Genomic DNA, 24,137 nt, shown 5'->3' with positions numbered 1-24,137 from the left:
TTTTTCCATGAGTCAGTTTTTCGCATCAGGTGGACAAAGTATTAGAGCTTCAGCTTCAGCATCAGTCTTTCCAATGAATATTCAGGACTGATTTCCCTTAGGAATGACTGGTTTTATCTCCTTGCTGTCCAAGAGTCTTCTCCAACACCACAGTTCAAAAGCATCAGTTCTTCAGTGCTCAACTATAAGCAAGGTGAAAAGACAACCAAGGAGAAACTAATAGCAAATGAATGAACTGACAAAGATTAATCTCCAAAATATAGTCAGCTCATGCAGCTCAATACCAGAAAAACAAGCAATCCAATCAAAAATTGAGCCAAAGACCTAAAGAGACATTTCTCTAAAGAAGACATACGGATAGCTTGTAAACACATGAAAAAATGTTCAGCATGGCTCATTATTAGAGAAATGAAAATCAAATCTACAGTGAGATATCATTTCATGGTAGTCACAATGGCCAATATCAACAAATCTACAAACAATAAGTGCTGAAGAGGGTGTGGAGAAATGGGAACCCTCTTGCACTGTTGGTGTGACTATAAATTGGTATAGTCACTATGGAGAACAGTATGGAGGTTCCTTAAAAAAACTGAAACTAGAGCTGCCATATGATCTAATAATTCCACTACTGAGCAAATCAGAGTTCTTCTTGGCACTCTTTCCAATGGCTAGGACATGAAGGCAATCTAGAGATTCAGCAATAGATTAATGGATAAAAAAGATGTGATACACATATACAATGGACTATTACTCAGCTGTAAAAAGGAATGCACTTCAGTCCACTTTAATGAGGTGAATAAATCTAGAGCCTATTACACAGAGTGAAGTAAGTCAGAAAGAGAAAAAATATATATATTAACACATATATATGGAAGCTAGAATGATGATATTGATTAACCTATTTGTAGGGCAATAAAAGAGAAGCAAACATAAGGAATAGACTTGTGGATACAGTGGGGAAAGGAGTCGGTGGGATGAATTGAGAGAGTAGCATTGCAACATATACATTACCACATGTAAAATAGATAGCCAGTGGGAATTTGCTATATGATGCAGGGAGCTCAAATCTGGTGCTCTGAGACAATCTAGAGGGGTTGAATGTGGCAGGAGTTGGGAGGGTGGTTCAAGGGGTAGAGGACATATGTCTGATTCATGATGACGTATGGCAGAAACAAACACAATATTGCTATTATCTTCCAATTAAAAATAATAAAATTTTAAAAGCAGCGAGAGAAAAGCAACTTTACATTCTCATAACACCATCAGCTGATGTTTCAGCAGAAAGTTTTCTGGCCAGAAGGAAGTGGTATGATACATTCAAAATACTGAAAGAAAAAAAAAAAAAAACAGTCAACAGTATTCTACCTGGTAAAGTTATCATTGAGGACTGAAGAATAGATAAAGGGTTGTTTACCAACCAGCAAAAGCTAAATAGTTCACCACCACTAAAATGTTAGTCTCTCAGTTGTGCCCAACTCTTTGCAATCCCAAGGTCTGCAGCCCACCAGGCTCCTCTGTCCATGGGATTTTCCAGGCAAGGATACTGGAGTGGTTTGTTTACCATTTGCTTCTCCAGGGGATGTTTCCAATCCAGGGTCTCTAATCGGGGTCTTCTGCACTGCAGGCAGATTCTGACCACCACTAAACCAGCTTTAAAATAAATGTTTTAGACACTCTCATAAACAGAAAAGGAAAAGCCACAATTAGAAATTTGGAAAATGTAAAGGGAAAAATATCACTGGTAAGGGTAAACATCCAGTAACCAGTAAAGGTAGTAATTCAATCTGTTAAATAGCATGTAAGAAAGTTAAAAGATAAAAGTAAAATCGTCTGTATCCAAAATAAGTGGTCAAGGGATATAAAAAAAAAAATTTCAAACATGTAATCAAAAACATTCAAAGTCAGTAGGGGGAGTAAACATGTATGGTGGTTAGACTTTATTGGAACTCTTTTGAACTGTGGTGTTGGAGAAGACTCTTGAGAGTCCCTTGGACTGCAAGGAGATCCAACCAGTCCATTCTGAAGGAGATCAGCCCTGGGATTTCTTTGGAAGGAATGATGCTAAAACTGAAACTCCAGTACTTTGGCAACCTCATGCGAAGAGTTGACTCATTGGAAAAGACTCTGATGCTGGGAGGGATTGGGGGCAGGAGGAGAAGGGGATGGCAGAGGATGAGATGGCTGGATGGCATCACTGACTCGATGGACATGAGTCTGAGTAAACTCCGGGAGTTGGCGATGGACAGGGAGGCCTGGCATGCTGCGATTCATGGGGTTGCAAAGAGTCGGACACGACTGAGCAACTGAACTGAACTGAACTGAAGGGTTCTTCCAGCTAAAACTATATATATCATCATGGTAAACCACAAGGCAAAAACCTATTATAGATCTACATTAAAAAAGGAAAAGGAATCCAAACATAAAACTAAAATAGAGCAAAGGAGAAGAAAGGAACAAAAAAGAACTACAAAGAAAAAATTAATGAACAAAATGTAAGTACATACCTATCACTAATTACTTTAAACATTAATGAACAAATGCTCCAATTGAAACATGTAGAGTACCTGAACAGATTTTTTTTTAAGATGTATATATGCATCCTATAAGAGACTCATTTTACATCTAAGGAAACAGAGTTTGAAAGTGTGGAGCTGATAAAAAGAGATTTCATGCAAATAGAAACAAAAAGAAGGCTGAGGTAGCAATGCTTAAATCAGACAAAACAAACTTTAAAACATAAACTGCACCGAGACATTCCATAATGATAAATAGATCATTTAACAAGAAGATGTAACATTTTTAAGTATATATGCAACCAATGTAAGAATACCTAAATTCAAAAAGAAAATGCTGAAAAAAAAATGGGGGGGAGATGTTGACAGTAACAAAATAGCAGAGGGGACATTAAATCCCCACTACCTCAATGGACATATCATCCACACAGGAAATCAATAAGGAAACAATGGTCTTAATTGATGTATTATCATAGACAAAATTAATATATAACTATAGAATATTCAATCTAACAGTAGCAGAGAACACATTCTATTCAAGAAATCATGGAACATTCTCTAGAATAGATCACATGGCTCTTCAGAAAACTAGTTTCAGTAAGTTTAAGACTGAAATAATATCAAGCGTCTTTTCTGACCACAATAGTATGAGACTAGCAATCAACTAAAAGAAAAAAAAATGCAAAGAACACAAACATATGGAGTCTAAAGAACATGTTAATGGATCACATAAAAAATCAAAGAGATGATCAAAAACTTCCTGGAGAAAGATGAAAACAGAAATAAAACAACCATAACTAGCTTGTACATGTCCCTAATGATAAGTGTACAAAGAAGTTATTAATTTATTTGAACACCAAAATCTAGCAAGAACATATATTCCCATCAATAGAGACCTTATTAAATATATGATGGAGCAACATGCTACAGAAAAAAAGAATCAAAAAGCTAAAGAAATAGGAAAAAAAAAGTGAGAGAGAGATAGAGATAGCCCAAATAAAATTAGTAATGAAAGCGGGGAATCTATAATTAGTACCACAGTAACACAGAAGGTCATAAGAAGTTATTATGAGCAATTATATGCCAGTAAGGGCTTCTCAGGTAGTGCTAGTGGTAAAAACCCACTGCCAATACAGGAGACACAAGAGACACAGGTTTAATCCCTGAGTAGGGAAGATACCCTGGAGGAGGGATGGAAGCCCACTCCAGCATTCTTGCTTACAGAATCCCCATGGACAGAGGAGCCTGTCAAGCTACAATCCATGTTGCAAAGAGTCAACATAAAGTCAGAGATATTTTCATTGAGGTCTCAATAAAAACTACATCCAATGTCTGTATGGTAGACATATCACAGTTGTAGTTTCATTTTGACATTATGGATATTGATGAGCTCCTTAGGATCAAGATATCAATCTTGGAAAAATTTCTTATTCAAATGATCTGCAATCCTGAGGCTGCTGAGTGAGACACAAATCAACCTCTGTGAATATTTCTTGAGGTTTTAGGCTGTTCTCAGATGGAAAAAGTGGTAGGAATGCTCAGCTTGCAGTATCCTACATCCCTGTTAGATCCATTCCCTGATGGAAACAGGACTAAATTATATTGAATGGTCTAAGCAGACTCTAAATGTACAAGTTGTTATTTAATTTATAAGACTCTAGACATCCTATGTTAGTATCTGAGAAGGGCCATAGTAGAAGAAATCATAAAACACAGGATATGCATAAGTGTGCTGATGTTGAGTCAAGAAAAATAAGACATAATAAAGATATGGTAAGGATATAATCTATGAATTTTAGAAGTTTTTATCTGAAATATGAAAAGGAAAAAACATACTATACTCAAAGGAGATAGGACAGATAGGGAGACTGGTTACAGTATTGATGGTCCCAGGTGATTCTCATGTATGGGTATGTGTGTGTGTGTGTGTGTGTGTGTGTGTGTGCACGCGCATGCACGTGTGTGTAAGTCACTCAATCGTAGCCAACTATTTGTGATCCCATGGACTAATGGACTACAAATAACCAGGCTCCTCTATCCATGTGGTTTCCCAGGCCAGAATACTGGAGTGGGTTGCCATTCCCTTCTCCAGGGGATCTTCCTGACCCAGGGATCGAACCCAGATCTCCCACATTGCAGGCAGATTCTTTACTATCTGAGCTACCAGGGAAGCCCCATTCACATGTATGCTGCTGCTGCTGCTGCTAAGTCGCTTCAGTCGTGTCTGACTCTGTGCGACCCCACAGACGGCAGCCTACCAGGCTCCGCCGTCCCTCGGATTCTCCAGGCAAGAACACTGGAGTGGGTTGCCATTTCCTTCTCCAATGCATGAAAGTGAAAAGTGAAAGGGAAGTAGCTCAGTGGTATCCGACTCTTCGCAACCCCATGGACTGCAGCCTACCAGGCTCCTCTGTCCATGGGATTTTCCAGGCAAGAGTACTGGAGTGGGTGGCCATTGCTTTCTCCAATTCACATGTATAGGCCCAAATAAAAGCATTAAGCAAAGCAGGGCAAATGGCCCTAGTTATGTGCTATCTATTCTTGATCTTGGTTTTAAGCACACATGCTCTATGAGAAGAATGAAAGGGTAACTGACAGCTGTAAAAGTTCTCCAGTGGCAGCTATTATCTGACAGGCCTGATGATTACATTGAAGGAGAAGGCAGACTCAAATCTTGAGCTAAAACCTTAATTTCTTCCAATAACTGAGTATCTAAGATTTTTCATTATTTTCTCATGAAGACTGGCACAGTAGGTATTTATCACACTATTTTATAGAGGAGGAAAGCAAGTTTCAGAACAACTTGCTCAAAAATTGAGAAAAACAAAGCTCCAAATATGAGCTCTCAGCTGAAAAAATCTACACATTTTCCAGCTATGCCAAGCTGCCTCTAAGTCATTAAGAATCCTACCTAAGTGATTAGAGGTGATTTTCTGAAGTTGACAAGAACTGGGGGTAATGGAATGAAAAACTTTTACAACAGGAAAGATGCTTATATGTAATAATGGTGTCACCAATACAGCAAGATTACCTGCTCAAAGATAATAATAATAGAGAACAAAAGTTTCAGAAAGCTATAATTCTGTTGATGAAATGTGACAGTATTAATAATATAAAATTATTGCTTTAAAATACCTAGAAATAGCATCTTTTCAATAAATATAACCAGAAATATGTTCACAGACACTTCAAAAAACGCAACATGAATTTCTTCCCCTACAGTAATTAAATGATTGGCTAATTCATTTTTTTCAAAGTTCTTTAGCATTCTTAGAGTATTATGCATATTTTTTATTTTATGGAATAAATTTCAATAAATATGCATAATTTGCATAGCTTGCCATCTGATCTGAAAATAAAAATAAAACTACCTGACATCTGTTGCCAGTTGTACTTTCAACTCATTATTCCCAGGTTTTCTTTTCAATGCTATCTTGCACTTTTCAGTTGTCCTAAATTCATGCTTTTTTAAATTATAATTTCTCTCCCCATTCTCTATTGTCCCACCTTACATTATATCAATTTTATAACGTGCAACACATTCTACCCTGCATCTTAGGTCTTTTACATATGACTTTTTTTTTTTTGGAGGGTTATAAACATGTTTTATCTCTATCTTATCAGTTACATTTTATAATCTTTTTCTGAGAAATAATGTTTTATTTGAAGTAAATTTTCATTTCTTTTTTAGCACACCACTAGCCTCCAAAGCATTTTACCAGTACACAGTTATATTTGCTACTTTTGAAATATCCTGAATCTCTTTATGACTAGATTATGTTGATCTATATATCTGAGCAATTTCAAAATCACAGAGCACTACTTTAGTTTCTCAGAGATAGGCATTTTGATGGCTCATGATGTCACCATACTAGTTATGGCAAATATTTAATTTGTGGCCAGTGCTTTAATGATGGGAGAGCCATGGAGGTCATCTGACCCACTCTCACAATGTTACAACCAACAGGAAACTACCTAGCACAAAGCTGGAGCTACTTACCCTGGGATTTAGGGATGCATGGATTCAGATAGTATTTTACAAGGGTCCTGCTAGTGTTCCTTCTACATAATACCATAGAATTATACAGGAGACCATTCACTCTAAAAGATATAAATCTATCATATTAGGTTAATCCAAGGGTAATGTATCAGGTATGTGGAAGATTGTTAGTACCACAGAGCAGAATTTATTCAATTTACTTTCCACTGCAGCAGCTTTGAGCTTATCCCTGAATAATGTCACATGTAATCCATTGCCAAAGCCAAATAGCACAGTGAAAAGTGGAAGGATTCTGAAAATAATTATCTCTACTTGCCAACATGAAAGGGAAAATCTCTAGGATTCTAATAATTTGACAAAAATTTAATTGATGGGGAAATCTCCCAAATTCTACGGAAGAGAGGTTTTCAGGATGACCTCCAGGCCCTGGAGAACAGCACAACGCTCAAAGTGGAAATGCTGGTGGTCTGGACCAGGGTAGCAGCTTCAGACAGAAAGAAAATGTATTGGTTGCAATGTGAGTACTGTCTGCAGTGCTAGGGGGGTTGCAGCAGGAAGCTCATTGTAACTTTACTGAAGCATTACTGGAGTCCAGAGCATCAACACAAGAAGCAAAGTTGTCTATTTAGTGAGAGAAATTGCCAGTGTTGAAAACAGTGCACTCGTGTGCATGTAAGTAATGTTCTTTGGGACCTCTTGGTTGGAAATGGAGATATGGGAGAACTGAAAATGATGGAACCAGAAGTATTTAAGGGCAATGACTACCGATTATGACCTAGAGTAATAACAGCTGTCATCCTTAATTTGTGTGGCCAGAAAGATAATAGCCCATTAGAGATGAGGTGAAGCGAAATGAAATTTTACAAAACTAGCCAATGAAATATGATACTTTCTTTCTTAGTTTTTCTGCATTATTTTCTAGAACTCTTCAATCCTAACTTCTATGAAGTGTCAAAAACTCATCTGATCTACAAATGGCCAGGAAATCTGAATTCAGATTCTTAGAAATGCATCCTTTTCTAAATCCCTGACTTTACCTTAAACTAAGCTATCCACAAGGCCAATTTCTTTCTTTGTGATAGTTTTTCTTGTGAAATGCAAATGGCAATATATATTTTTTTTCAGACAATCTGAACAAGAAGTACTAGAAAACTACCTGTGCATTGCCTGTGTGCTAAAACCACCTCTGTGAAGTGGTATAAAATGTTCTGATTTGTCTGTAGGTTGAACTGCTGACAGTTATTTGTCAGGCACCTCATCAGTCTTATTATCTGTTAAGTGAGGATGTTACCTTAACTAGATTTATATGATATCTGCAAAGTCTTAAAGCTTTATCACTCATATGTTGTTTAAAGCATGAGATTATGTTAAATAGCCTTGCAGGTTTATGCTACTCTTGGGACTTCCAGGACTGCAGGATACCACAGTGGGAGAAGGCAATGGCACCCCACTCCAGTACTCCTGCCTGGTAAATCCCATGGATGGAGGAGCCTGGTAGGCTGCAGTCCATGGGGTCGCTGAGGGTCAGACACGACTGAGCGACTTCCCTTTCACTTTTCACTTTCATGCATTGGAGAAGGAAATGGCAACCCACTCCAGTGTTCTTGCCTGGAGAATCCCAGGGACAGAGGAGCCTGGTGGGTTGCTGTCTATGGGGTCACACAGAGTCGGACATGACTGAAGTGACTCAGCAGCAGCAGCAGGAGCAGCAGCAGCAAGCTCACAGAAGCTTCTGTGAAGTCCTACAAGACCTTTTAGAACTAACACCCCCAAAAGATTTTCTTTTCATTATAGGGGACTGGAATGCAAAAGTAGGAAGTCAAGAAACACCTGGAGTAACAGGCAAATTTGGCCTTGGAATACGGAATGAAGCAGAGCAAAGACTAATACAGTTTTGTCAAGAAAATGCACTGGTCATAGCAAATACCCTCTTCCAACAACACAAGAGAAGACTCTACACATGGACATCACCAGATGGTCAACACCAAAATCAGATTGATTATATTCTTAAAGCCAAAGATGGAGAAGATCTATACAGTCAACAAAAACAAGACCAGGAGCTGACAGTGGCTCAGATCATGAACTCCTTATTGCCAAAATCAGACTTAAATTGGAGAAAGTAGGGAAAACCACTAGACCATACAGGTATGACCTAAATCAAATCCCTTATGACCATCCCTTATGATCAGAGCAAAAGTATGAAAATAAATGAAGTAGACTATAGCAAAGATCATAGAAAAAAGCAAGAGAATTTCAGACAAACATGTACTTCTACTTTATTGACTACATAAAAACCTTTGACTGTGTGGATCACAGCAAACTCTGGAAAACTCTGAAAGAGATGGGAATACCAGAGCACCTTACCTGCCTCCAGAGAAATCTGTACACAGGTCAAGAAGCAACCGTTGGAGCTGGATGTGGAAAAACATACTGGTTCCATACTGGGAAATGAGTACATCAAGGTGTATATTGTCACCTTGTTTATTACATTTCTGTGCAGAATACATCATGTGAAATGCCAGGCTGAATGAAGCACAAGCTAGAATCAAGATTGCTGGGAGAAATATCAATAACCTCAGATAAGCAGATGAAATCACCCTTATGGCAGAAAGCGAAGAGGAACTAAAGAGCCTCTCGATAAATGTGAAAAAGAAGAGTGAAAAGACTGGCTAAAACTCAACATTCAAATAACTAAGATCATGGCATCTGGTCCCATCACTTCATGGCAAAACAGGTGGGGAAATAAGGGAAACAGTGACAGACTTTAATTTCTTGGGCTCCAAACTCACTGTGGATGGTGACTGCAGCCATGAAATTAAAAGACACTTGCTCCTTGGAAGAAAAGTTAAGACAAACCTAGACAGCATATTAACAAGCAGAGACATTACTTTGCCAACAATGGTCCATCTAGTCAAAGCTATAGTTTTTCCAGTAGTCATGTATGGATGTGAGAGTGAGTGCTGAAGAATTGATGCTTTTGAACTGTGTTGTTGGAGAAGACTCTTGAGAGTCCCTTGGACAGCAAGGAGATCCAGCCAGTCCATCCTAAAGGAAATCAGTCCTGAATATTCATTGGAAGGACTGATGCTGAAGCTGAAGCTTGAATACTTTGGCCACCTGATGCAAAGTACTGACTCATTGGAAAAGACCCTGATCCTGGAAAATTTGAAGGCAGGAGGAGAAGGGGATGACAGAGGATAAGATGGTTGAATGGCATCACTGACTCCATGGACATGAGTTTGAGCAAGCTCTGGGAGTTGATGATGGACAGGGAAGCTTGGTGTGCTGCGGTCCATGAGGTCACAAAGTGTCAGACACATTTGAGTAACTGAACTGAACTGATAGCAAAGATCATTAAAACTAAAAGCTGTTTCTCTGAATAGATAACAGTGACACACCATTAGCCAGACTCATCAAGAAATAAAAGGAAGAGACTCAAATCAATAAAATTAGTAGTGAAAAAAGAGAAGATACAATGGACAACACAGAAATACAAAGAATCATAAGCGACTACTATGAGCAACTATATGCCAATAACATTGACAACTTGGAATTAATGAACAAATCCTTAGAAAAGTGTAACCTTCCAAAAGTAAACCATAAAAAAAGAGAAAATATGAACAGACAAATCACAAATACAAAAGTCTTAAGTATGATAAAATATCTTCCAACAAACAAAAGCCCGGGGCTGGATGGCTTCACAGGCAAATTCTACCTAAAGTTTAGAGAAGAGCTAACACCTATCCTGTTCAAACTCTTTGAGAAAGTAGCAGAGGAAGGAAAGCTCCCCAACTTGTTCTGTGAGGCCACCATCACCCTGTACCATTTGTTCTTTATTTCAAAGTTGTTTCATTTATTCTAGATGCTTGTATATTTGTATCAATTTTAGAATCAGATTATCAGTTTATATTAAAAACCTGCTATAATTTCAAAAAAATTCTCACCAACACTTGGCATGTTCAAACTCTTTGATTTTAGACACTCTAATAATGTGTGATTGATATCTCATTGTGGTTTTAATCAGCATTTTTCTAATGACTAATTTCACAGAAAATCTCCTCAGTGTCCCTGGTTGCTTTTGCTAAGTAGGCCTAAAATATACTTGAGCACTTAAATATAATTATCAACTAAGTCTTTTGACATATATGGGCACGCTCAATACAATTAATGTGCTTTAGAACAAAAATATAATGGCAGCATATTTTAATTGTATTACATTTACAATGCTGTTTATCCAAGTATGATAATATAGAACACCTCCATATAAACTAGTGCTGTTTAAAAAAAAAAACAAAAAATGGCCGATCCTCATTTTGGTTAATCCCATAGCTCCATTTACTTTAGCTGGTGTCTAAAGGAAGCGTCACATATGTCCCCAGGTTTTTTCCTACCTTTCTTTGGAAGAGATAAAGACTTTCATTTCAATACCATTTTACTAAATAAATCTATCCAATGAAACGATATAGTGAAAATTAAAAAGAAAATAAAAGGTAATAATATAAAACATGTGCTAAGTCACTTCAGTCATGTCTGACTCTGTGCAACCGTATGGACTACAGCCCTCCAGGCTCCTCTGTCCATGGGACTTTCCAGGCAAGAATACTGGAGTAGGTTGCTGTGCCCTCCTGCAGGGGACCTTCCAGACCCAGGGATCAAATCCAAGTCTCTTATGTCTCCCGCATTAGCAAGCGGGTTCTTTACCTCCTGGGAAGTGGTAAAGAGCACCACTTGGGAAGCCCCAAAACAAAACAGGTAATGAAAGAGACTAAAATGATAAATAAAATCATAAAAGACAGTAAAAGGAGGATTAAATTTTTTAATTGTGATAGAAAATGATGAAGGGAACAAAATATATTTAGAAATAGTTAAAGAATGTGGGCATGAGCCATTTTAAGGATATAACAGAGCCAGTTTATAAGGATTCCTGGAGGAGATTGGCCTGCCATAGCGAGAAGAGTGAGGAATATGAGGAAATCTTTTCACATACCATCCATTTGAACTGGAGTCAACTGACAAAGCTCGTTTAGCTTCAGGTTTTGCTCCTGTAGATGGATAATGGTATCTGTCCTGAATGAGTTTTATGAAGATTAACCAAAATACAGCAAGATATGTGGAGATCTTGGTGCCAAGTCATTATGTTCCTTAATCTGTGCCAGATGATCTGTTAGGGAAACTTGAGAATTTAGAAAGAAAGAAGAGAATCCACTGACAGAAAAGTTTGAGTTGAAATGTGTTGGGCAAAAGCAGGCATTTATTCATGTTTTATAAACATGATCTTACAAACATCATACAGAGCTGGCACAAAAGAACAGACACCATCTCTTACACCATGCTTCCTTCCAAACCACCTCCATTAAGTTACAACATCAGAACAAATCAGTTACTAAGTTACACAGTTCTTCAAACATAGACATCTCCCCACTAGAGTGGTTAGACTGGCTAATAGGACAAACAATTAATTTATATGTTTAATACAGTGCAGAATTTGTAACAGAATTCAAGATCACACTGATATTGTAATACCATATAAAACAGAATTTTCAGAAGATAATGCAATCACTGTGTCTCTGCCTGCTTCAATTCCATTCTAGTTTTTCTTCTCTCTTTACTTAACAGTAACTACAAATAGTTTTAGTTGACTTTTCACAGTGAAAAACACTTTAAATTTTCAAAAGAAAACTATTTACAAGTTAGTTATTGTCATTTTGTAATTATCTGCCGTTGGCTTTATTGTCCCTCTTCCAACAACCATACTTTGCTTGGTACCATCATTAACTTCTGGCAACTGTGAAGGATACTTAGGGTTTACTTTTTTTAATGTTTCAGGGCTTCAAAATATATTATATTTCTTGGCCCATGGTACCAAATATACAAACATAAAAAGGCCATATGATTTACTCAAACCATACACTGACTACAATTCATTTCACAGAAATGCTGAGTGGACCAAGATGCTGTGACATGACTTTGTGATGGCATGAAAACAATGATTGGAGAATAATCTCATTTAATTCCAAAATCATCTTAAAGCACAAAAGAGAGGTTGATTTCAGGTTGATTTCAGATACAGAGTGTAAAACATTCCCTACTTTCAGCATAATCATAAAAAGTATGTATATGTTGTTTGGAAAATGTATTGTCATAGATTTTACAAACACTGTAATATCAAACACATTCTCAAAAACTGCTAGAGCACTGACACAAAACCTGGCTCAAAATGTAAATTTTTCAGTAGACTTCATTTCTAACTTGCATATTTAAAATTCAACTGTACCTGAGTTTCACTCTCACTTTTCTAAACACTCAAATACAGTGACATTGAACCTCAAGTAAATTCTTTCCAAATAATCACAGAGCCCTGGCACTGGAAAGCAGTACAAGATACAAGTTTATAAACTGGTCCACAGACAAGAGCTCAAGACAAATTAGCCTAGAAAAGATAGTGAAACATACTTTGCTGTGTTAATTTGGCAGCATAAATATGTTATATATGAACATATGCTAAGTGTATTAGGCTTGCCATATGACTATTTTCTATAATTTGTTGGTTAAAGCAAAATTTTCTATCTAGCAATGACTGAAACTTTATGACTTTTTGTCTGCATTTCTTTTGAAATAGTAACTTAGTCCTCTCTGGGAGAAAACAAGCAAATGAAGACTTGGTCACCCATGACCTCTCTGTGTGCAAGGGAAACACTTGAATGTACACTTAGAAACTAAACATATTTCCTCTAAGAAAATTGCATTTCTAACTGGATTTCTAGCTGAAGTTTATTTCTTCACTTATTAGCCAACTCAACAACTTCACAAAAACATATAGGGCTTTCTTAGGCCACATTGAGTCTTGTCACAAGAAGAGAATAATGCAAGGCCATGGGTCTTATGTGAGATTATATTTTACATCTGACTCACATGTAATCACAGAGGGAGGAAATCATATTTTGGCTACAGTGTCCTCAACTCAGCCCTTTAATAAAATGATTTCTCATTTTGTTCACTGCTTTTTTTTTTTTTTCAACAAACCTAAGTTACCTCTCTTATGATAAAGTTGTGCCAAATTATTACAAACCAAAGAACAGTAATCATATACTTTTATAATCAGGAAAACTACTTGTAAATGACATATCAATAATTAATAAAGCAATCTAGAATATTTCTTTAATATCTTTGGGTTTAAAGAAAAATTTACTTCTCCATTTGATGAACAATGGGTGAATTTTCATAAGAGAAGGCATGCTTTTCATTTCTAAATCCTAATAATCGCATTGATTTTTAGTGATGTAGTCCAATGAGATCATCACCACATCCATAATTTGAGACTATAGAGCAGTATTCTTAAAATGCTCAAGTACTTTTATTTATATCACTGGTAACCTGCAGGGGAAATTGAATATCTTATGAAAATTTATCCAGATTCTCTAATAAAGAGGAAATGATCATGATACACATTTTCAGTTACTTTCTGCTAATTAAATCCATTTCTAACAACAACAAAAAGTTTGCACTCACGTGTCAGGGAAAAAAAAGGAAAATTTCTCCTTGCCTAGTAAAAATCGTTAAGTTCCAATTCATCACAGCTAGGGTGCTAACCATCACAGAGCGCGTGCCACTTGGCGATTTGCCTTCTGGGATAGTCACAGATCTCCTTCCAGTGCTCTCCACCGGTTCCTTCTGCTGCTGCTCCCAGGACCAACCGCCCAATCACCTCATTTCGGGATCCCCTTTCAGAATCCAAAACCAGAAATTCAACACTTATCTCTTCTAGACCCTCACAAGGAATGTCAAAGACAAAGAGTTCATTGAACACTGCATTGGGGGTGCATTTCTTCACATGCGTCTTCTTTTTAGAGATTCTCTTTTTGGCATGGTACAGGTTCACTTTGACATAGGGATCTGCAAGGATACACAATAGACAATGTACTGGCAGAACATGGCAGGAACTCTGATCTCAAGATAACGGGGCCCTTAGATATTACTGCATACTGACAAAATGTGATCATAATGAAAATGAGTCAGAATGAAGATAAAGTATGGATGAAGCTTGGCTTCTCTTTTGTCAACAAGTTGAAAATAAGTAAGAATGCAAAACATGAGAGATAACAGAGGATAGGAAAGAACTGTAATGGCAGGATGAAGAGATGACATAAAGGGGAAGAAAAGAGAACGTTCCAACAACACATTCTGATTACTAATAACTCATTCCCAAGAACGGAATAGAAGGGAAAAACATTACGCAGCATCTAACCTTACTGAGTTGTCTGACTTTGGGTAAGTCTCTCTACCTCTCTGCTTTCTCCTTTGAATGGGGCAATGTGCATTTAGAGTTCACAATGGCAATGCCTTTTTCAGTTTTAATTTTTCTGTGGTCCTTTAATCACCTGCTGTGTTTGTTTCCTGTTACCCTGTATTTATATTCCTGGTGTCACATGTATCCTGTGGATTTTAAGATAATGCTACTTTGTCATATATTTAATTACATTATTTTGTCCTATTCTGGTTGCATGAATTCATTTTAGCTTCCTAACCTATATCTTTAAGATCATGTTTTCCGCTTCATTACTTAATTATAAAATTATAACTAATAATAGCTCTAGGTGATATTGAATGAAATATATATATTTCATTATACATATGAATGAGTATATATATGAATGAATTTTTATATATATGAATGAGATATATATATGTATATATCCAGTCTTTACAATCCCCTTCAAGGTAACTATTATTATGTCCAGTTTGTATGGAGTTTAAGAAACATAACCAAGATTACTGTGCTAAGAAACAGAAGGGTTAGGGTTTGAACTCAGATCATTTTAACCTATAGGTCACATGTTCTCATATGGCAAAGTTTGTGTGTGTGTGAAACCTTGTCACAAAACTAAAAGCTAATTCTTAAAATAGACTATAGATACATGATAAACTGAAGGAAAGATAATAAAAACAATAGAAGTGTAAGGGTAGGCAGGCCCATTTAAAATACTAAAATTAAGAACTTCTCCTATAACAGTTTTTTTCTCTTTATGCTTCAACTTTATTCAATCAGACATCTATCACATACAACTGAGTCTTGTATTTTAGTTTTCTTCTTTTTGTTAATGGCATTGACTCACACTTTATTCCATAAAATGAGAAACAGAAGAACAATCACATCATTTGTAATTGTGAATAAAGGGTGAATAAAAATCATAGGCCAGTGTTGTTAACTGTTTTCCCCAATATATAGCTCATTTTTCATTGAGCCTATGTTTTTCAAAGCTTTCTTACCTGAAAGTCCAGACACATCAGATTTAGGCAGGTGCCGAGCTTTTAAAACAACCACAGTAAGAGTATTTGTGGTGGACTGATAGCAGAGAGAGATCAATAACTCACCCCGTCCAGAAGATTTCTAAAAAAAAGAGGTAAGATATAAAGATGTTTTTAGTATTCTTTAGTTTTGAAATATATACTTTTATCAACATTTAAAGTGGTATAATAGTACTGTTATTTAATGTAAATTTCCTTAGTTTACTTTAGTGTGCTAAAGAATCAGAGTAACTGAAAGTATGTATGCAGTGCCATCACCTCCTAAGAGCAACTATCTGCCATCTTGTGGACTTTTTAGGTATTGCAGAATGTCAAAATTCATAATGAGCCACACTCGGACACGACTGGGCGACTTCACTTTCATGCATTGGAGAAGGAAATGGCAACCCACTCCAGTGTTCTTGCCTGGAGAATCCCAGGGATGGGGGAGCCTGGTGGGCTGCCGTCTATGGGGTCGCACAGAGTCGGACAAGACTGAAGCGACTCAGCAGCAGCAGTATCACTAGAAACGTTTTTAAGGGGGATATTTAGAATATAGCTTACAGAGAGGTATTTTTAATTTTTGCCTTTTAATTAACTCTCCACTTTAATTAAGTTGTTAATGGTAATGACTATTACCTAATTATTTTTATATATCTGTATATGGGAAATTGATTCATGTTCAGTTTGATTTTATTTCAAATCCTTTAGAACAGACATTATTAAAATTCGAATTCAGAAAACCTGAAATTTAGTCTGACACCCACCATTCTCTTCGCCCAGAGGGCTGATGGAGTTAAAACACTCTTCCCCAACCCTACCCCAAATCTTTCTTTAATCCAAGGAATGAGCTAAATATTGGAGAGAATTGACTCGGAATTTTTAATGCTTTGTCTTTGAATAGTATCATAGAATTTATTTTTTGCATAAGACTTAGATCTTGTTTTACTTTAACATTAGATACTATGACCAAGTACTCAAAGTACAAGTTCTAACTGAAAGTAACAAAAAGTAACTTGAGGTTTGATTATAGCTAAGAATGATGGCTGACTAGAGCTCCTAAAACTGCAATATATATTTATAAAAAGCTACTATGGGGTAACTGTGTGAATGAGCACCCCAAGAAAAAGAGTAGGAAACAAATCTTTATTCCCATTGTGCTACTAAGCAGCCTGGTGTATCAAACTACTTAATAATTCTAAATACTGACTCTCATTAATTTGAACAGACAAAGGTGAGGATGTGGTCCAAACAAACTTTATGGTATTCTATAAAATTATGCATTATAGACACCAGTTATTCTGAAACACCACAGCTGGGATCAAATCAGTTCCATATTTAAGGGAAAAATACAATCAAATTTGATTAATTGATGTCATCATTTTCTAATAATTCTAGAACTACAAAAGTAGTGTAACTACAAAGGCAGAATAACTCTTGTTATACAACACAAAGGTGAATATAATTCAATATAATGATGTACCTCTTCCTCAAGAAGCAATTCTATGAAAAGTCAATACAACTTCAAATACTCAGGATGAATTGATTTAATTTTCAATTTTAATTATGCTAAAGCTCAGACAGTAAAGCGTCTGCCTGGAATACGGGAGACCCGGGTTCAATCCCCGAGTCGGGAAGATCCCCTGTCGAAGGAAATGGCAACCGACTCCAGTACTCTTGCCTAGAAAATTCCATGGATGGAGGAGCCTGGTGGGCTACAGTCCATGGGGTTGCAGAGTCAAACCCGACTGAGCAACTTTACTCTTCACTGAACATTGATACATATTTTTTAACTTGTAATGAGCAAGAAATATTTGTCTGCATTTTAGTGGCAGTCTTAGTCAAAATACTTGTGATATGAATTCATAAAAGTTATATCAATATTACTTAAATAAATCCATAAAGTGTCCCTATTTATTTTATATCATTGATATATTTTAAGCATTTCAGTAGTGGGTTAAATTTTCTTTCATCTATCTGTCTCCCTACTCCCATTTGATTATGATCAATAATAGTAAAACATGGCAAAGGAGATATGTATAAGACATCATTTTAATAAAAATCCCCTTGATACAGAAAAGATTATTTATAAATATGTTTAAAGACTAAAAATTAATTACCCTAACGTTTCTCTTGGTAATCTCTCTGTTCATTAACATTTCTCCATTAGTTAATTCAATTCCTGCTAGAGGAATCAGGACTTCTCCAATGACATCATCTCTTGAAAACCTGTCAAAACTCAAGACTGTGAAGTGCAAGGCCAGCTCCTGGATCTGGGTGTAGGGTATCCCATAGAATGTGAAGGTCTCATCGAAAGCCGGGTCCAAGGTCTTTCTCAGAACTCTGGTTTTTACTTTATGCTTCTTTTCTGGAAGAATCATCATTTTGATGTACGGGTCAGAGGTCATTGACTGGTCATCCATGGCTGGCAAGCCACGGGCTTCCTTAATATTTACCACAAATGCTTTCTTTTCAAAGTTGTACTCTAAGGAGAAGAAGAGGGTTCCCAGCTTCTCCTGTTTCTCATCTGAAGTAAGAGAAGTGCTGGAATTTAAGCTATCAGGGGAAACTACCTCTTTTCCCCCTTCTGAAGAGAGTTTTGGGGTCATGCTGTCCAGGTCAGAAGGACTGCCAGCTTTGAGATTTGTTTTGGGAAAATTGCCATTTAGATCTCTCTTCTCAAGATCAAGATGCAATGAATTCTTTGGCACTGCTGATTTATTCTTTACTTCATTTTTCTCATCAGCTCCGAACTTCTTTTTGCTGTTCAGGCTTTCAGGGTAAATGTCAACTCCCTTTAGCACATGCACAAACTTATACGGAGGAGTCTTGCTAGGCTTGGATGACTTTCTCTGACAGCATATCCATGCAAACAGAGAGACTGTGAAGACCAGGCCAAACGCACTGAAGATCCCCACCACTGTGGGGATTTCATCTGAAAAATCAAATGACCAATAACATGCATTAAAGGAGCAGAGGTGGAAACACCCTATTTGAAAAGCATCCTAAAGCTGGCAATTGCTGTATGTTGCACAGATTGAATTGCATTCCAGCTGTTCTGGTTGAATTATGCACCTATTTCATATAACTTTCAGGAAAACACTGAGATGTGACACATAGAGAATGAACAGAAAATCCTTCCTTGTAGTAATTTTCAGAAATAAAATGAAAGGATGAACTTTGGTTGAAGCTAAGGATGGGAGAATACTAAATGATCATGACCTACCTTTATTTTCTCACTTAACATGAGACAAATAGAGTCAAATACATGAATCAGTACCCGTAATATTTTCATTGATATTTTGAGGCTTTCCAGAAGCATCAATTCTTACTATGTAATTCTAAGCCACATTCTTCAAATGCTGAGAGAAATGATGGAACATTATCTGCAATTATCACAAACATTAATAATTTCTATCTAAATTACAGTGAAATAAATGTACACATATTAGGCAGAAAAGAACAAAAAGGTGAACAACAGAATATTAATATTATACAACTTATAAGACTACAAACTCCTATACCTACCCCAAATTCTTCAAATAAATACTGAATTATCCAAAGTATAAAATTAATTATCTAGATAGGATAAAACTCAAAGCATGATTATAGATGAATCATCATTCCTTAAAATGTAATGAAAAGAGTGAGTAGAAATAATTTAGAGTTAAATTTTATCCATAACTGATTTTTTTCCTAGCACATTTCCACATGGCAAATGATGATCAAATTGAAATTGGCATTCATTCCTTGAATGAGGGCACATTAATTACTGACATTATGTAGCATTGATTATTCATGAAACTTATCATGTTCCATATGTAAGCATATTCTCCAACAAATGATTAATATCACTGTGTAAGTAAAAGCAGTATTACTATATATGGATACAGTGAATTGAGTCAATGTTTAATACGATCAAAATTAATATAACTAATGTAATAATATCTGCCTTTGGCTCCATTTCATTCGATTTTTTAATCTCAAGTAGTGAATAATAAAGTTAAAAGTCCCAGTCAGGAAAAGGTTAAGGCTTGTTTAACTAATCCCTGAAAGAATAGTCTTTTGTTTTTCTGCTCCTCAATCCCTCAAACTTCTATTTAATAATCACAAAGCTGAACTCAAATAATATATAACTAGGAAATGACAACAGCAAAGATAACAAAGAAGATAAAACAGGAAACACATCAATAAAAACTATTCTGTAGTTTAATTATATCAATGAACTGAATTGTGTAGAGCTGAAAAATATACTTTGAATTCACGAGATAGAAAAAGCAGTGGATGCTACAGAAAGAAAATGAGGTGAGAGCCAAAGACCATTAGCTAAACTTACTATCAGCTTTTCAGTTTTTCCTTCTGTTTAAGTCTTTGTGGGGAGAAAAAGCAAACATACAAACAAAACACTTCTGGACTTTCTAATCATCCAAGTCTAGGGAGCAAAAGCAAAGTCAGGTACTATTTTTATTCTTTAGTCAATGAAGAAAGAAAAAAAAATTTAAATGAATAGTAATTTTTTTTTTCTAAATAGACTTATGGCCCATACCAGAACATATTTTTAACTAGCAAAGCATCTGAAAATTTCTCAGTATTCAAACATTTCTGATTTTCAATCAGAAACTGGGAATACATATCATATTACAACAATATAAACTCAATCAGTCAAATGGTTACTTGTGAAAGAAATTCCTTCCTGAGTATGATATCACATATTGTCTCATTTAATATTAATGTCAAATGGCAAAATATTTAATATAATATACAAAGGTTCATCTACTCCCTATGTATTCTCTAATAATAAGATCCTAAACTTTTGAGAGCAAAGATCTGTCATTTCACTCAGTTTCATAACGAACTTCTGTAAATTTCCTGATATTTCTGAGTATATGTAAAGCAAAACTCTAATCTCTTGCCTTTGTAATATAATGGAACCTAAAATAACACTTTTCTATTTGAAGAAATACCTCTGATATTTTCTCTTGTTCTTTTTTCACTAAAACAGAGAAGGAGAGTAAGGGTGTTAAGCATAGATATAAGAAAAGGGAAACTGAACTGGAAAATGTAAGTCTGAAGTATAGTTTCCAGTAGTTTTTAGCTAACTGACCTGCAAATTTTCCCTTATCTCTCCTGCCTCTGGTTACCTCTGAAATAGAATGGGCTCAGCTAATTAATTTTGAATACTCTATTTAACCCTAGCATCATAGGATTCTGTCTTTCACTAGTAGCATATTTCAAGAATACAAGAAAAACAGCAGAGAAAAAAACACCTTATGGTACATTCTGCACTAAAACATACATTCTAAATGCCCTAATAGTTATTTTATATTGAGATCAAACCCTTATGTAATCACAGAACCATTTGGCTTCCCCTAATTAGTTAAATACAGGTTTTCATGCAAATAAAAATCACCTACAGAATTAATGAAACCAACAAGCAAAAAGATCTCTTTTCTTTACTTAGCACGTGCTGTAATTTACAGGGATACCTGGATGACTAGCAACTTCTTGGATGTAAAATCGCGTTAGCATAAAGCAATTTTAAGGAGAAAAATAATCAAGAGAGAAACCACAGCGATAAGCCACTATTGCCGTTTTACAATTCTCATGTTCCTTTCAGTTTACCTGGGGAATCTATAATCAATATCCCACGGAAACACACACACACACACACACACACACACACACACACACACAGACACACACACACACACCCAGCGTATTTAAGGAACAATCGCAGTTGTAAGTTGAGTAACTTGCTTACCAAAGTCTTCCCGGCTGGCAGAGATCGGAGCCATTTTTTGTTGCGTATTCTGTCCGAGGTGCTGAACGGAAACCCTCTGGCTTGGTTCACTTGCCTCGATTTAAAGGGTCAGGGGCTTTTCCTAGTGCTGTAAACAACAGTGCAAAGCTCAGGGGACCTAAGCCGGGAGTGGGGAAGAGGCAGCGAGGGAGGTCCACTCGCCCTCACACGGTGATTTTCCAGCCCTGTTCCTGTTTTGGCTCGTTAGAGAAGCTTGTCTCCGAGACTCTAGACGTGGCTGAAACACGAATTGACGCAATCCTGACGCTACAGGGTTGAAATCAGCACCTCCCTCCTCTCTCCAAGCCACTCCTCTCCCCCTTCATTCTTTCTTCCTCCCTTCTCTCCTGGGATTTCAGCACACATTCATCAATTATTTTAACTGTTGGACTACTGGAGATTAGTTTGCTGTTCTGTGGGGGCTCAGAGACGCATAGAGACGAGTCCTGAAACTCATCAATGTCAATTCCTAACGTAAAAATCTCCTGATCATCTAGATCAGTGAAAAAATATGTCTGTGTTATCAGAATAATCTAACTTACAGAAGCGATTTGAGGGAAGAGTAAGAAGAGAAATTTCTACATCAATGATCCCTTGTAAAATGAAAATCTATACTTTCTTGCTATTTAAATTTTTCTTTGATATATTACACCTATATTAGAAAATTTACTGCACATTGATTCATTTGAAATAAATTTTCCTATCATTATCACTTATTTTCTAATAAATTATTAGTCTAAACATTTTGATGATTCTGTTGCTCAATGTTTCTCTTAGCTCTCTTCCTTTAATATTTGACTTTTGACCAGCTAAATTACTTAGGAACATATGGGAATAATCTCTTCTGTAGTCAGACTCACTCTGTTATGACTTTTGCATGTATTGAGATTGTTTTGGAAATGATATTTCTGGTTAAAATCTCTGACTTCTAACAGGTTTATTCAAAATAGTTACAAGAATAACATCACAATCTAAAATGACATCAATAATTATTGGTTATTTTCAAAGGAAAACATATTACTTTTCTATACTACTAATATCCCCAGAGTTGAGGAACTTGGAAAATACGTTGTTAGATTCTGATTAATTTTAATCTGAAAAGTGTGCCTTTTTAAAGCAAATGTTAACAATTTTCCAAAGAAGATAACTCAGGCTGTAACTTCAACTGTCAATTATTGCTCCACAGGGAATTCCTCTGCTCTGGAACTCAGTGAAAAAATGACATTCAGTGTGTTCTGGGATGGGGGAGGAGTGAGTATCGGGTGGGTCTCAGAAAGCTACTGTAAAATGACAGGTTCCTGCGTACTGGCAAGCAGCTGGCTCTGAACGTCAGGACTGTGTCTGGGGAGAAATTGGCTCAGTCCTTTTGCATCATGGAAAATTTTATAAACCTAAGTCCCTCTTCTTTCCTTTTCTACTCACTCCCACATACTTGGCATTTTAACATTCTCCTAACATATTTTTTTCTTTACTTTATATCTTCTTCCTATGAAAACATACAAGCTAATTTACTGTATTCAATTTTTCCATTATCCTGTGTTTTCTGGCTTCATTGTTCCATTTCATTCAGATGACTTGCTTCCTTGATTTTGCATGCAACTGGTGAGACTGTCCTTATGAATAAATATCCATTAGATAGATGAAAGAGTGAGTGGCATTTATTTGTGATACATTTACCGTATGAGGTTTATTAAAATATGTTTTCTACCTAAGTTATTAATAGCAAATGGTTATACTCACTTGTAAACATGAGTACTTTATGTTGTGTCTGACACAAATTAATATCTATGTAATTTTACCTTCTGGTGGTAAAATGCTATCATCTAAAACCTGTCTAGATTGTTCAAACTCTCCTTAAATGACCCCTGCTGCTGCTTCTGCTAAGTCACTTCAGTCATGTCCGACTCTGTGCAAACCCATAGATGGCAGCCCACCAGGCTCCACCGTCCGAACTCTCTTTAAACAGAACCCCACCCTACCCTGGGTTGTCTCATTTCTGATTACACATTGTGATAAAATTACATCTTGCCCAGAGCTAATGCTATTTTGAATGTAGTAACTCTTTCATTGTTTGCTTTAACTGAAAATCAATGTTATTAACTAAATGTTAGATGTTTTCTTCATTTTCATTTGATAAGCAGCATATTAATCATTGTCTAATCTCTTCAAACAAACTTCCAGTAGCATCAGATGAGGAGTGGGAAGCTGACCCAATTTAGAGGAAACCCTTTAAGTTTCTTATGATTAAGATTCACACCCTACCACCATATTACATTGTTCTCTTTAGATCCAGCAAACAAGTAATCAATTCTCTGACATAAACAATACCATTCTTGCAGCATTGATTTGAGAGGAGGGGTTGTTGCTAGGTAACCACTTAATTGCTACCCAAAACACACAGTCTCAAGTTAAGTCCCTGCCCTGAGTAAGGCAAACCCATCTGTACAAGTGGCATTGTTTACTTCAGAGTGATTCTTTGACTGATGAAGTGCTTCAGTGTTTACCCTATTTTATTTCTGATTACGAATATGTGTACGGA

The 24,137-nt window shown here is 36.3% G+C and overlaps 1 protein-coding gene across 1 annotated transcript; it reads right to left on the bottom strand.

Annotated features, from left to right (window-relative positions):
* Positions 1-11,730: 11,730 nt before the first annotated feature.
* On the bottom strand, positions 11,731-21,820 carry SYT4 (synaptotagmin 4). Its single transcript, XM_069569102.1, has 4 exons — positions 21,560-21,820; positions 17,919-18,733; positions 15,781-15,901; positions 11,731-14,406 (listed from the first exon to the last, which is right to left on the bottom strand). Exons 1-4 carry the CDS (start codon positions 21,591-21,593, stop codon positions 14,099-14,101), a joined length of 1,278 nt encoding a protein of 425 aa, XP_069425203.1. The 5' UTR covers positions 21,594-21,820; the 3' UTR covers positions 11,731-14,098.
* Positions 21,821-24,137: the final 2,317 nt, after the last annotated feature.

The sequence above is a fragment of the Ovis canadensis genome, chromosome 23 (genome assembly GCF_042477335.2).
Source record: "Ovis canadensis isolate MfBH-ARS-UI-01 breed Bighorn chromosome 23, ARS-UI_OviCan_v2, whole genome shotgun sequence".
Classification (NCBI taxonomy): domain Eukaryota; kingdom Metazoa; phylum Chordata; class Mammalia; order Artiodactyla; family Bovidae; genus Ovis; species Ovis canadensis.
This window is presented reverse-complemented; position numbering and strand designations above follow the sequence as displayed.

What these genes read in the sequence shown, in the direction of transcription:
- SYT4 (XM_069569102.1), bottom strand. Translation starts at nt 21,593, where the DNA reads ATGGCTCCGATCTCTGCCAGCCGGGAAGACTTTG. An exon ending in TGCCAGCCGGGAAGACTTTG is followed by an intron (nt 18,734 to 21,559) that starts GTAAGCAAGTTA and finishes TTGATTTTTCAG; the next exon opens with ATGAAATCCCCACAGTGGTG. An exon ending in TGATGTGTCTGGACTTTCAG is followed by an intron (nt 14,407 to 15,780) that starts GTAAGAAAGCTT and finishes GTATCCTTGCAG; the next exon opens with ATCCCTATGTCAAAGTGAAC.